This window comes from Thamnophis elegans, chromosome 5 (assembly GCF_009769535.1).
Source record: "Thamnophis elegans isolate rThaEle1 chromosome 5, rThaEle1.pri, whole genome shotgun sequence".
In the NCBI taxonomy this organism is placed as follows: Eukaryota; Metazoa; Chordata; class Lepidosauria; order Squamata; family Colubridae; genus Thamnophis; species Thamnophis elegans.
This window is the reverse complement of record NC_045545.1, coordinates 96,386,299-96,399,662: the sequence shown is the minus strand read 5'-3', so window position 1 is coordinate 96,399,662 and position 13,364 is coordinate 96,386,299. Positions and strand designations below refer to the sequence as shown.

Here is a 13,364-nt window from a genome sequence, read left to right as displayed (position 1 = left end):
TTTTCTCTTCAAAGCTGACTTATATTGCAAATCAAGTGGATCAGCATGAGGGAGGGTACAAACTTTTAAAAGCATTCACATTTAACAGCACTGAGGTAGAAGAGAGGAGAAGGAGGGCTGCCTCGGTCTCCTTTCATTGCTATCAAGATCCCTGATAATAAAGCTAAAAGGAAAAAAGGGGAAAATATGCTGCTATCTTAAGTTTCTAGCGTGTCAAAAACTAGACAAGCTCTACGCAGAATTCTAAGTTGTTCCCCCCCATCCCCGTAATTTCATATATTGCAATAAATTAGATGCAAAGGTAAGGAAAAAAAGAACAGTATCAGTTGCAGAACTACACAAAGGTATTACAGCAACTGTCGCTACAGACATTCACACATTGTTAGTATTGTAAAAGGAGCCCAGCTGCTCTTATATATTACATTATTATAAAATATATCTGTATTAGAACTACTGGTAGCTCCGGGTTCAAACCTAAGGTGATGTGTGCATCGGAGATCCCCCGTCACCAGATTCAGCAAAATTGCTTTGCAATTGTCAGCTAAATCCAGGTTGGAAACTAGTTTCCAGCAGGCATTTAAAAGATTTTTGGGATCTGTGATCAGGTGGGAGGGGAAAACTCATTTCCCTCCCTCCCCTCTATAATACATTCAACCCAGGTTTTTTTTTAAGTGCAATGCATATTGGTCAGAGGGAAGTACCGTGGTATCCTCCAGATGTTACCAGGGATGCGGGGAGAAACAAAGGCAGCAGCTGTATCATTTACACGAATGATACTCCTGATGTCCTTGTGGTGCCTCTAAAGCAGCTCTGGTTGTGATGCCCACAACCCCTTGCCAACCTGAGTTGGGTGCCAATAAAGGAGAATATCAGGGTTAAAATGAGGGGTCCTTGGTGCTCTCTCGTGACCCAAACTAGGTAACATCATCAGTGCCAAGAGGGAGTGGGATTTGCTCTCATTCCTTTCTAGCGTTGATGACATCTAATCTGGTAGTAAAACGTTTGCAGAAAACAACCCGGCTCAGAGACTCCACAGTCCTCCTCCCTGCCCTTTTATTCTTCCTCCTCCTCTCCACAAACTTCACTCCCTTCTAGCACTGATGATGTTATCTAGTTGGGTAAGGAAACATCTGCAGGAAAACCAGCAGTTTGACAGCACCAAGGATCCCTCCTTCTCCTCATTCTTCACTCCGTAAACCCCACTCCCTTGTAGCACTGAGCAAAGACCCCTAGGTTCATGGCAGTTGAGGTCCAAAACTTCTGGAGGTTACCTTATGATCGACCCTTTGCAATAAACCACACTTTCCTTACAGCATTAAGGTTAAAGCTAAGGGGGGGGGGGAGGCTTGGCCCATTGTGCAAATCCTCGCTTTGCAACTGACTTGGATAAGCACTTTGTGTGAAGGCAGTTCAGTGAGCTTCACTAGGCACTATTATATATAAGCAGCTTTCTTCTAAGCAGGGGGTTCATTGCCACCAACGCTCATCAGACTGAGTTCGCCTAAGATAATTTGGGGTTTTTTCCCCCCCATTACAGGCAACAAAACTCACTAAGGTGGAAGTTCAGCATAAAGCAGACGCCATCGCACCAAGTTTTCCCCCGATCCTTTTCAAGGCCAGCAGAAGTGAGGATCTCGTTTTGGCGAAAAGGTAGAGAAAAACACAGCGTTTGTGGGCTCAGCCCAAAGGGTTTGCTAGATCAAAGAGCATGAAGCTTAAGGAGGCACCCCCAGTTCTGTGGTTCTTAAGTTTTCATTTGTTTCTTTTAAAAAAGCACATTAAAAAACTAGCACGAAGAAACTATTTCAAGTAAAATGTAACCGGGCTTAAAAAAAAATTTAAAATTTAAAATTTGTACAAAAGCATTCCAAGCCAGAGATCGAAGGGAATCATTTGCATTGCATTGGGTGGCTGAGTCAGCTTATCGTTTTGTCAATATGGGGGGGGGGATTGGCAGATGAGGGTTTTGATCTTCCTTTAAAAAAAATCTGGTTTTGAAAAGTGCAGCTGGAGCCCTGCTCTTTGGCGGCACAGTTTCCCTCCGTCCCCGCGTTGCAAACGCTCCTCGCTGGCTCGTGGTGGACCAGTTGCTTCATTCTTCGACCGCGTCTATTAAATTCCCCAACTGAATTTGCTTTTCTGAAAGATTCCTGCATGCTAAAATGTGTTAAGAGATGGCTTTTTTTCATCCCCGAGCAAGGCAGAGTCTCCTCTGAGGTCGGATCTTGAAAAAGTAAGTCGTGCCATAGTGTTGTTTTTTTCCCCCTGGCAAATGTCTCCTTAGCCACAAGGCTGCTGATTTTGGCTCAGTGTTGGTAAATCCCATTTCCCGGAATTGGGCATGGTCTCCATGCCCAGGAGGTTAAAAACAACAGAAGAGATTTTTTCCTGGGGTACCTTCTTATCGGACAAGACTGGTCCTCTTTTTAACCTTAATTGCATTGGCCATGGTAAGGCATCGACGGCTCTGGTAATGATTCAGAAGTTGCCGCCACAAATTATTGCTCGCCAGAAGATGGCTGTTTCCTACAAGCAGGAGAGAAAGGCAGGAAAAAGGAAGGGTTTTATTTGATCAAAATGGACCAAGAGGAAGGAGCATTACATATATTTACCATCTTGAATTGCGTAGCATGACATAACCGCAAACGTCAAAAGCGCGCCGACAACACCGCGGCGCTAAAACCGTGATGTCAAAAGCGCGCCAACAGCGCGCCGACAGAAGCGCGATTTAACTTAAGGTAAGGTTTAGGGTTAGGTTTAGGGTTAGGGTTAGGTTTAGGGTTAGGTTTAGGGTTAGGTTTAGGGTTAGGTTTGGGGTTAGGTTTGGGGTTATTTTTAGGGTTATGTTACAGCGCGCTTCTGTCGGCGCGCTGTTGTCGGCGGGCTGTTGTCGTGCGGTTTTGACGGCGCGGTTTTGTCACCACGCTTTAGTCACACGCACTTTAGTCGACCGCAGTTTTGTGGTGGAACCCTTGAATTGTTTATAAAAATAATAGAAGTAAAATATAAATAATAAAATAAAATAAATATAAAGTAAAATAAATATACTATAAAGTGAAATAAAATAATAAAATAAATAATAAAATAAAAATAACAAAACAAAGCCAGGGAATAGTTCCAAAGGAAATGGCACTCAGTACTTGTACTTGTACTTGACGCCTTTTCACCCATCGTGGGCATAGGCGACTTCCATGGAAATTACGGCGATCCATGGAAGCTGTTTCGGCTGGATATACCCAAGGGGACGCCAGTCCCAAGGGTCGACAGAGCCCGATCGGTGGGAACGGGGGGCACCACGTGAAGGCCGGGTTGTCGTTTGATAGTTGAGAGGCTTTGCAATACATTTCCTTTTGCGCATCAACTATCCTTGCCCCCCCCCTATGGCACTCAGGATGATGTGATAACAGGTTTGTGGTCCCAGGAATGGCAGAATCAACCAAAGAACGAACTTCAGGTAATCATAAGGCTACCTGTAAACCATCTTTCACCTTAATGTAATTGGCTGGTTGTCTCAACATGCTAGAATGACGGTGGGCCTCCTCCAAACTACTAAAGTTCAGCCCCCTTTGAGTCTAGGATACAGTGCAAATCAAGCCACTCTCCCTGCAGAGCAGGTTTTTGCTTACCTATAATACAGAGGCCTTCCTGTGCCCGAGTGAGACAGACATTGATCTGATTGGGATCTACTATGAAGCCGAGACGGTAACTCTGCCAACTCCTTGTGGGCCTTTCTTCAATTTCCTGCCGATTACAGGAACGGACTGTGGACACTATGACGTATTTCCATTCACTGCCTGATAAACAAAAATTGGAACCAACTTTTTATTTATTTACTTATGAACTAAACAAATTTATACAGCCGCCCAACTCATCCCTAAGTGATGGAAACTTATCAAGGAGAGAAGCAATCTAAAACTAAGGAGAAATATTTTGACAGTTAGAACAATTAGTCAGTGGAATGGGTTCACTCCAGAAGTTGTTAGTGCTCCAACACTGGGCATTTTGAAGAAGACAGAGGAGAGCCATTTGACCAGGAGGGTACAGGTAGTACTTGACTTACAACAATTCATTTAGTGACTATTCAAAGTTACTTAGCAAAAGAAATGTTGGGTTCAATTGTGGTTGTAAGTTGAGGACTAACTGTGTGAGATTTTCTGCTTGAGCAGGGGGTTGGACTAGAAGACCTCCAAGGTCTCTTCCAACTCTGTTATTCTATTATTCTGATTCAGGACAGCTTACAACAGGGTTGTCAAAGTCAATTTCACTGAGGGCGACATCAGGGCTGTGGTTGACCTCGGGGTGGGGGTGGGGCTGACTGCGTGGGCATGGGTAGCTTGATGCCACTCTCCAAACCACTGGCATGTTTCCTCTTCGCATTGGGTAGACCAGGCTGAAGCGACGTGGGCCGGCCCCTTATATTTTCCAGGATGGCCCCGTGGGCTGGATCCAATCACATTGTGGGCCAGATTCAGCCCGTGGGCCTTGAGTTTGACATCCCTGGCTTACAACATTTAAACATTTAAAAAAGCCATCATATGCCAGAGCTGCTGAAAAACCCCACCCCACAACTGATGACAGCAACAACACAATCAAATCAGCTACAGTGTTTGATGGTCTCCGTCTCCATTTGTGGTCCCCAGATCCACTGAGAAAATCATGCTTTTAGGGGCTCTTGGAAAATAGCAGGGTGGGGCCAACCATACCTCATGGAGGGGTCATCACCGAGAAGGCCCTGTTTTGTGGTTCCCCCCATATGACAATCCCTAATTGATGGGGCCCTTAACACGCCTGATTTCCTGTCCTGGTGGGCCAGCCAGATGTAATAGGGGAGAGACCTACCAGGACGGGAAGACGGGGCATGTTAGGGTCCCATGCATTAGGTATTGTTTTGTTATCGGCAAAACTCACTTAACCGTCTTGCTTAGCAACAGAAATTTGGGGCTCTGTTGTGGTCGTAAGTTGAGGACTACCTGTATTCTGAAAGAAGGGTAAAAGAGATTTTCCAAGATGATCCCAGTCAATATTTTCGAGCAGGAATTGGATCCAGTTTAGCGATGTAACCCTTCCTTACCTTGGCTTTTCATGATGGTGCAAACGGTTATGTTTCGCATGCCATGCTGAGCAAGTTGCTTCTTGATTTCCACGACTTGAGCATTATAACCAGTCAGGATGGCGATCTCGTCTTCCCTGGTGGTTCTATCCAGGGTCAGCTGCTTTGCAATTCTCACCTAGAAAAAAAAGCATGGAGACCTTAAGCTCCGACTTAACCAAGAATGGAAGTTTGAGATGAAAGTCTTGCAATCAACAGCTCCCTTTGCCAGAGAACTGGGCAAGCTATTATTCCTTCCCAGTTTCTAGATAACATCATCTTCTTCGCACAAGTAGCTGGTGAGCCAATCCAAATGTGGGCTGGCTCAAAACCTCACTCTTGACATGTTTCATATTCCCCACCCACTCAGTTTAAAAGTTCAGTGTTCGAAAGATGTGAATGTGGGTTAGACAGCATCACCATCAGATGGATTCGTAACTGGCTGACCAACCACACTCAACTTGTAGTCCTCAATGGAACTGCATCTTCATGGAGGGAAGTATGCAGTGGAGTACCCCAAGGCTCTGTTTTGGGCCCAGTACTCTTCAACATCTTCATCAATGATTTGGATGAGGGAATAAATGGGGAATTCATCAAATTTGCAGATGACACCAAGCTGGCAGGAATAGCCAACACTCCAGAAGACAGACTAAAGATACAGAAGGATCTTGACAAACTTGAACATTGGGCACTATCTAATAAAATGAAATTCAATGGTGAAAAGAGTAAGGTTCTACATTTAGTCAACAAAAATGAAATGCACAGGTACAGTATAGGTGGTACCTTACTCAATAGTATAGTAACTGTGAAAGGGATCTTGGAGTTCTAGTGGACAATCATTTAAAAAGGAGCCAGCCATGTGCAGCAGCTGCCAAAAAGCCAATACAGTTCTAGGCTGCATAAACAGAGGGATAGAATCAAGATCATGTGAAGTGTTAATACCACTTTATAATGCCTTGGAAAGGCCACACTTGGAATACTACATTCAGTTTTGGTCGCCACGATGTAAAAAAGATGTGGACATTCTAGAAAGAGTGCAGAGAAGAGCAACAAAGATGATTAGGGGACTGGAGACTAAAACATACGAGGAACAGTTGCAGGAACTGGGTATGTCTAGTTTAATAGAAAGAAGGACTAGGGGAGACATGATAGCAGTCTTCCAATATTTCAGGGGTTGCCACAAAGAAGAGGGAGTCCAACTATTCTCCAAGGCACCTGAGGGTAGAACAAGAAGCAATGGGTGGAAACTAATCAAGGAGAGAAGCAACTTAGAACTGAAGAGAAATTTCCTGACAGTTAGAACAATGAATCAGTGGAACAGCTGGCCTCCAGAAGTTGTGAATGCCCTAACACTGGAAGTCTTTAAGAAGATGTTGGATAGCCATTTGTCTGAAACGGTATAGGGTTTCCTGTCTAGGCAGAGGGTTGGACTAGAAGACCTCCAAGGTCCCTTCCAATTCTGCTATTGTATTGTATTGCATTGTATTGAATCCGGAATGGAAGCAAATCCAATTCCTTTCTGGCATTGATGACGTTACCTAGTTGGGTCATGAAATGTCTAAAAGACAATAGCCAAGCTCAGAGAGCACCAAGAACTCCACAGTCCTCCTCCTCTTTCCCTTCTTCTTTTCGACTCCACAAACCCCACTCCCTTCTAGCTTTGATAATGTTACCCAGTTGGATCACGAAACGTCTGTAAAAAATAATCAAGCTCAGACAGCACCAAGGAGCTCACAATAATAAATACAATTTCTTCATTGAATAAGATATCAAACATTTGGGAAGGGCTATAGCAATGTGCTGCGAGTCCAACTCCCACCCCCACCTGTCTTAATGAAAGCCTAGTCTTTTGAAGGTGATTTTCCCTTGGAGAGACCTTGTTCTCGGCTATGATCTAGAAAACTCAGAAGTCACCAGGGATTGAACTCCAGCCCACAGAACTGATCCATAAGCCGGCCAGAGTTACCTTATAAGGGAAATGGTCTGGCATAAAACATTAATAATAAATAAATAAACTTCTACAGATAGTCCCCGACTTACAACAGTTCATTTAGTGAACTTTCAAAATTACAATACTGGAAAAAAAACTGGCATTCCCATTTTTTTTCACGCTTACAACCATTGCAGAATCTCCATGGCCCCGTAATCAAAATTCGGACAGTGGGCAACTGGTTCATATTTAGGACAGCTGTAGTGTTTTGGGATCATATGATCCCCTTTTGTGACCTTGTTTTAAATTATATACCATATTTTTCAGAGTATAAGATGCTACAAAGTATAAGTTTTGGGGAGGAAAACAATGGGAAAATCTGCCTCTGCCTCCCAGCAATTTGCCTCCTTGTAGCAAACAGCCTGTTTCACTTTCAATTTCAGCAGGGCTCCCAATGATCAGTTGTTTCAGGCTGCAGGGATTGCCACAGCCTATCGCCACCTCCACAAGCCCCATTTTCTCAGTGTGCTGCAAGGAGGTAAATTGCTGGGAGGCAGAGGCCAAAGGGTGGGGGCCGGTGCGTGGGCGAGGCTACATTCTGTGTATAAGACACACCAAAATTTTCACCCTCTTTTAGAGAGGGAAAAAGGTGAGTCTTAAACTCCTAAAAATGCAGTACATATGTTTTATTTGTAATTTTCCTTTAACATCCATACATACTTTGTGGACAATGCATTGACTAGGTCTTCTTTATACACAATGCTAACAATAATAATACAATTTATAATCCTTGTCTTCCAACTTGTGACCTTCTGATAAGCCAAGTCAACGGACTCAGTTAAAAATCATTTTTACTCATTTAACAACTGCAGTGATTCACTTACAAGATAGTAAAATGGGGCAAAATTTACTTAATAACTGTCTCATTTAGCCACAGAAATTTGGGGCTCAATTGTGGTCGTAAGTCGAGGACTATCTGTACTTCAGGCTTACTCACCACCTGCTGAACTTCCTCCAGATTGGCCTTGGAGTTCTCGTTCCCTTCTTCCGTGGAGACCACGAGGGAAATCTCTCTTCCTTCGATGTGGCCAAAGATGATGGGGGTGCACTCAAATTCGCTACGGTAGTAGAGTGTGCTGCTTCCACGAGTGATACTGGGACTGGTCATCAGTTTATTGTTGTAAAAGGTCCGGGATGGGAACTGGCAGATGTCCTTGTGCTGAAGAGTTAAAAGATGCTTATTTCATGCAAGGAGCTTAGATCACTGGTGCTGTTCTGTTCATTTATATAACTTCAAATATTATTATTTTCAATTATGTATTTAGTTATTTTTATATCCTGCCTTTATTAAGTTTATAAACAACTCAAGGCAGCAAACATACATATAAACAACCCTGTGAGATGGTTTGGGCTGAGAGAAAATGATTGGCCCAAAGTCACCCAGCTAGATTTCACACCTAAGGCAGGACTAGAACTCACCGTCTCCTGGTGATCGGCCTAGTCACACAGTGGGCTTTAGTGCCTAAGACAGGACTAGAACTCACTGTCTCCTGGTGATTGGCGTAAGTCACACAGTGGGCTTTAGTTCCTAAGATGGGACTAGAACTCACTGTCTCCTAGTGATTGATATAAAGTCACACAGTGTGCTTTTGTGCCTAAGGCGGGACTAGAACTCACTGTCGCCTGGTGATCAGCCTAAAGTCATGTAGTTGGCTTTAGTGGCTAAGAGGGACTAGAACTCACTGTCTCCTAGTGACTGGCATAAAGTCACACAGTGTGCTTTTGTGCCTAAGGCGGGACTAGAACTCACTGTCTCCTGGTGATCAGCCTAAAGTCATGTAGTTGGCTTTAGCGGCTAAGAGGGACTAGAACTCACTGTCTCCTGGTGATCAGCCTAAAGTCATGTAGTTGGCTTTAGTGCCTAAGAGGGACTAGAACTCACTGTCTCCTGGTGATCAGCCTAAAGTCATGTAGTTGGCTTTAGTGCCTAAGAGGGACTAGAACTCACTGTCTCCTGGTGATCAGCCTAAAGTCATGTAGTTGGCTTTAGTGGCTAAGAGGGACTAGAACTCACTGTCTCCTGGTGATCAGCCTAAAGTCATGTAGTTGGCTTTAGTGCCTAAGAGGGACTAGAACTCACTGTCTCCTGGTGATCGGCCTAGTCACACAGTGGGCTTTAGTGCCTAGAGCTCACTGTCTCCTGGTTTCTAGGACAGCATTATGTTGTACTTCCTGCCAGAGAAATTCTTACCATGCGATACTGGATGTTGAGCATCAAAGCCTGTTTGTAGTAGCGCTCAAAGAGAGACTTCTCCATCCCAAGTTTCTTGCAGAAGTCACTCTGGACCACGGGTCTCAGCTGCATATGGTCTCCTAACAAGACAACCTGCAAGGAGACCAGAAGTTCTCAGAATCAACCACCCTCCTCTTCCTAATCCCTTATAGCAAAGGTGCCCAACCTTGGCAACTTTTAAGACTTGTGGACTTCAGCTCCCAGAATTCCCCAGCCAGATGTGCCATTCAACAAGGTGCAAGAACCAGGAACAGTAGGTGAACTTTCAAAGTTACAACAGAACTAGACAAAGTGGTTTATGACCGTTTTCCACACTTAACGACTGTTACAGCATCCTCATGGTCGCGCGATTGAGTCAGACATTGGCTCATTTTTATGATGGTTGGAGTGTCAAAGGATCATGTGATCACTTTTTGCAAACTTCTGGCAAGCAAAGTCAATGGGTCACTTAACAACTGCATGACTCACTTAATGACTGCAGGGATTTGCTTAACCATTAACAGAAAAAAGTTGTAAAATGGGGCAAAACTCACTTAACAACTGCCTTGCTTAGCAACAATTTTTTTTGCAGCATCCCCACGGTCATGTGATCAAAGTTTTTGCACTTGGCAACTGGCTCACATTTATGGCAGTTTCAGTATCACGGGGTCATGTGATCCCCTTGTGTGACCTTCTGACAAGCAAAGTCAATGGGGAAGCAAGAATCACTGAAGAACTTACTAACTTAACAGTGATTCACTTAACAACGATGGCAAAGAAACAGGCTGTAAAATGGGGCAAAAGTCACTGAACCACTGGTCTCACTTAGCAGTGGAAATGTTGGGCTCAATTGCAGTCGGACGTCGAGGACTGCCTGTACTTTGGAGGCCCACCCCATCAGCTCACCTTCTCGAGCCTCTTGCATTTCACCAATGGGATGAGCGTTTCAGGCTCCGTGCACATGGCACACTCGTCGATTAGAAGCTGTTCGATGTTTGTCTGCTCTGAAAGGAAGTTGGACGAAGAGGCAGAGCATGTGCAAAGAATGACATTGTGGCGTACCAGTTCATAGCTTCGTGCCTTTTTCAGCAGTCTTTTGTACCTGTCAGCCCACAAAAGAAATCCCTTATTTTTTAAGTGGTTCTCTCAGCTCTCAGTGGTTTTCCCGCACAATTCCAACCAGGGGCTAGAAACTTGATTTAAAATTAAAATGAGATTCTGAGAAAAGGGAAATTAATCTACCCTTCCCCACTGTTCAAGGCAAGAGGACACAGGACCGGAGAAGAGTTATTATATGCTGCGGTTTATTTCTCTTTATGTACAGGTAGTCCTAGAACTACAACTACAATTGTACAACCACACTTGTTGTAACTGACAGAACAATTAATCAGTGGAAGGACTTGCCTCCAGAAGTTGTCAATGCTCCAATACTGGATGCTTTTAAGAAGCGATTGGGCAGCCATTTGTCTGAAATGGTAACGTTTTTCTTGACTGAGCAGGACTAGAAGACCTCCAAGGTCCTTTCCAAATTTGTTATTCTTTATTTGTAATTACGACCAGAAAGGCAATTCAATGAGTCACGTCTGGTTTTTATGACGTTATTTGACAAGGTTGTTAAGTGAATCACTGCAAGTTGTTAAGCAAATCGAGCTACCCTCCTCCCCAATTGGTTGTCGGAAGCCAGCAGGGAAAGTTGCAAAGGGCAACCTGTGACCCCGAGACACTGCAGCCATCATAAATAGGGGGAATTGTCATTTGCAACCCTGCTAGTGACAAGCAAAGTCAATGGAGGAAATCAGATTCACTTAACAACTACATGATTCACTTAACTGATTTGCTCAATTGTGGCAAAAAAGAAGTCATAAAATGGAGCTTGATTCACTTAACGTGGTTAGCAATGCAAATGTTGGGCTCAATTGTGGTCATAAGTCGAAGATTACCTGCATTAGATGCATAGTCCGCCTTTCACTCAGAAGGTCCTATGTGGGGTCCTTGTAACATGTTCTGCTTCTAACAACATTATTGCAAGATAGGATGGGCTGAGAAGCGGGGGGGAGGGGGGACTCAGGTCAAGTCTCTCATGGACTTCCTTTGGTTGAGGGAGAATTAGAAACTTGGTTTCCCTGTCTTATTCACACAGAGGAAAACCAAAGTTTTAGATTTTATTTATTATTTATAGGCCGCCCTTTTCCCTGAGGGGACTCAGGGCGGCTTACAATTCACGGGAGGGGAGTGCAAGACAAAACATAAGACAATACGTGAGTAAAAAAATTAAAACAATAAAACGCAACTTTCATTCAACATTCGGGTGGGGCGGATTAGAATTTTTATCCCCAGGCCTGACGGGATAGCCAGATCTTAAGGGCTGTGCGGAAGGTCTGGACGGTGGTGAGGGTGCGAATCTCCACGGGGAGATCGTTCCAAAGGGTTGGAGCTGCTACTGAGAAGGCTCTCCTCCGTGTAGTCGCCAGTCGGCACTGACTGGCGGATGGAACTCGGAGGAGGCCTAATCTGTGCGATCTAATAGGTCGAAGGGAGGTAATTGGCAGAAGTTCCTGTTCTACACCCAGTCTGAGACACCCAGCTAATACACACACACACACACACACACAGAGCCTTATTTTTATAAATAACTCAACATGGCAGACACACCTAATACTCCATCCTTCTAAGATATCCAGATGCTCAAAGATACCCAGCCAGCTTTCATGCCTATGATGAGGCTAGAACTCTCATGCTCCTTATGATTGGCCTAAAGTCACCCAATCAGCTTTCATGCCTGAGGTGGGACTACAACTCCCTACTTCCTGTTGATTGATCCAGTAACCCAACAATCTTTCATGCCCAAGGTGGGACTAGAACTCAACGTCTACTGGTGATGCAAAGTCACCGGCCAGCTTTCATGCAAAAGGCAGGACTAGAACTCACAGTTTCCTGGTGACTGACGCAAAGTCACTCAGTTGGCTTTCATGCCTAAGGCAGGACTAGAACTCACTGTCTCCTGGTGACTGGCGCAGTCACTCAGCTGGCTTTCATGCCTAAGGCGGGACTAGAACTTCCATTTCCTGGTAATTGGCCCAACCAGCTTTCATGCCCAAGATGGGACTAGAACTCCCTATCTCCTGGTTTCTAGGCCTGCATATTAACTAATAAACAGACTGGTTCTCCTAGGTTGCTCGGGAGACTGGTGGCCAAATCTCCATATCAGACTCTGCAACCCTCTCCTTCTGGTTGTCCTCACCTCTCAACTTCGTCTTCTGTGATCTCTTCTCCACGTTTCACTCGTTCATCAAACTGGAGGATCTGTGGTGCGTAAGGATTGCTCCTTTCCCGGATCCGATAGTGCAAAGTGATACACCTGCGTAGAAAGGATTAGATTAGAAGATGCCAAAAGATTTACACCCATGCATGAATAGCTAACCCTTAGGAGAATATTGCTCAATCTCAGGGAAGCTTTCAGATGTATGGACTTCATCTTCTATAAATCTAAACTTGGCTAGCTATCATCTTTAAAAATATGCCAAGGTTATGAAAACCTGGCATAGAACATCAGACTTTTTCTGCAAAGCCATTCATGAATTGGGCCCTGTTTTAACTAAGGCTGGAAATGAGGGGCCTCAAGGCCAGGTTGCTTCTCTGAGGACTGTTTTGTTGGCGTGCTTTTAAATTTTAATTGCTTTTGTTTGTTTATTTGTTTAATTAGAGGAAATTGCATCAAACAAAAACAGCAGATCTAAAAAAGGAAGGGAGGGAGGGGGGGATACAGATCCCATATTTGAATGGAGAGTGGCTGGCTGGGGAATTCTGGGAGTTGAAGTCCACAGGTATTAAAGTTGCCAAGTCTCCTGCTTTACAAGATACAGGCTTAAAGTGAGCCAATCTATTATTAGCAACACCAACCGAACCCCATTTTGCCCTAAACTCAAACCTGATATGTGGGTTCGATTTTGTATTCCGCTGAGATTTTCCAGAAAACTGGAGGTTGCTGCCAGGATAAGGAAAATCCATTGACTCAATCATGTCTCCATAGACCCTCAGAGGCTTCAAGCAATTAGGCATCTTCATCAGCATTT

General features: G+C 44.3%; 1 protein-coding gene across 1 annotated transcript in view; it reads right to left on the bottom strand.

The window, feature by feature from the left end:
• Positions 1-1,769: 1,769 nt before the first annotated feature.
• Positions 1,770-13,364, bottom strand: part of HELZ2 (helicase with zinc finger 2) — a 60,299-nt gene continuing 48,704 nt past the window's right edge. Inside the window, exons 13-20 of the mRNA XM_032217428.1 lie at positions 13,220-13,364; positions 12,533-12,649; positions 10,198-10,393; positions 9,271-9,405; positions 8,017-8,238; positions 5,072-5,228; positions 3,627-3,794; positions 1,770-2,526 (exon numbers count right to left, since the gene is read on the bottom strand). Coding sequence (XP_032073319.1) covers positions 2,402-2,526; positions 3,627-3,794; positions 5,072-5,228; positions 8,017-8,238; positions 9,271-9,405; positions 10,198-10,393; positions 12,533-12,649; positions 13,220-13,364 — 1,265 coding nt within the window. The 3' untranslated portion in view covers positions 1,770-2,401. The remainder of the gene's footprint in view (positions 2,527-3,626; positions 3,795-5,071; positions 5,229-8,016; positions 8,239-9,270; positions 9,406-10,197; positions 10,394-12,532; positions 12,650-13,219) is intronic.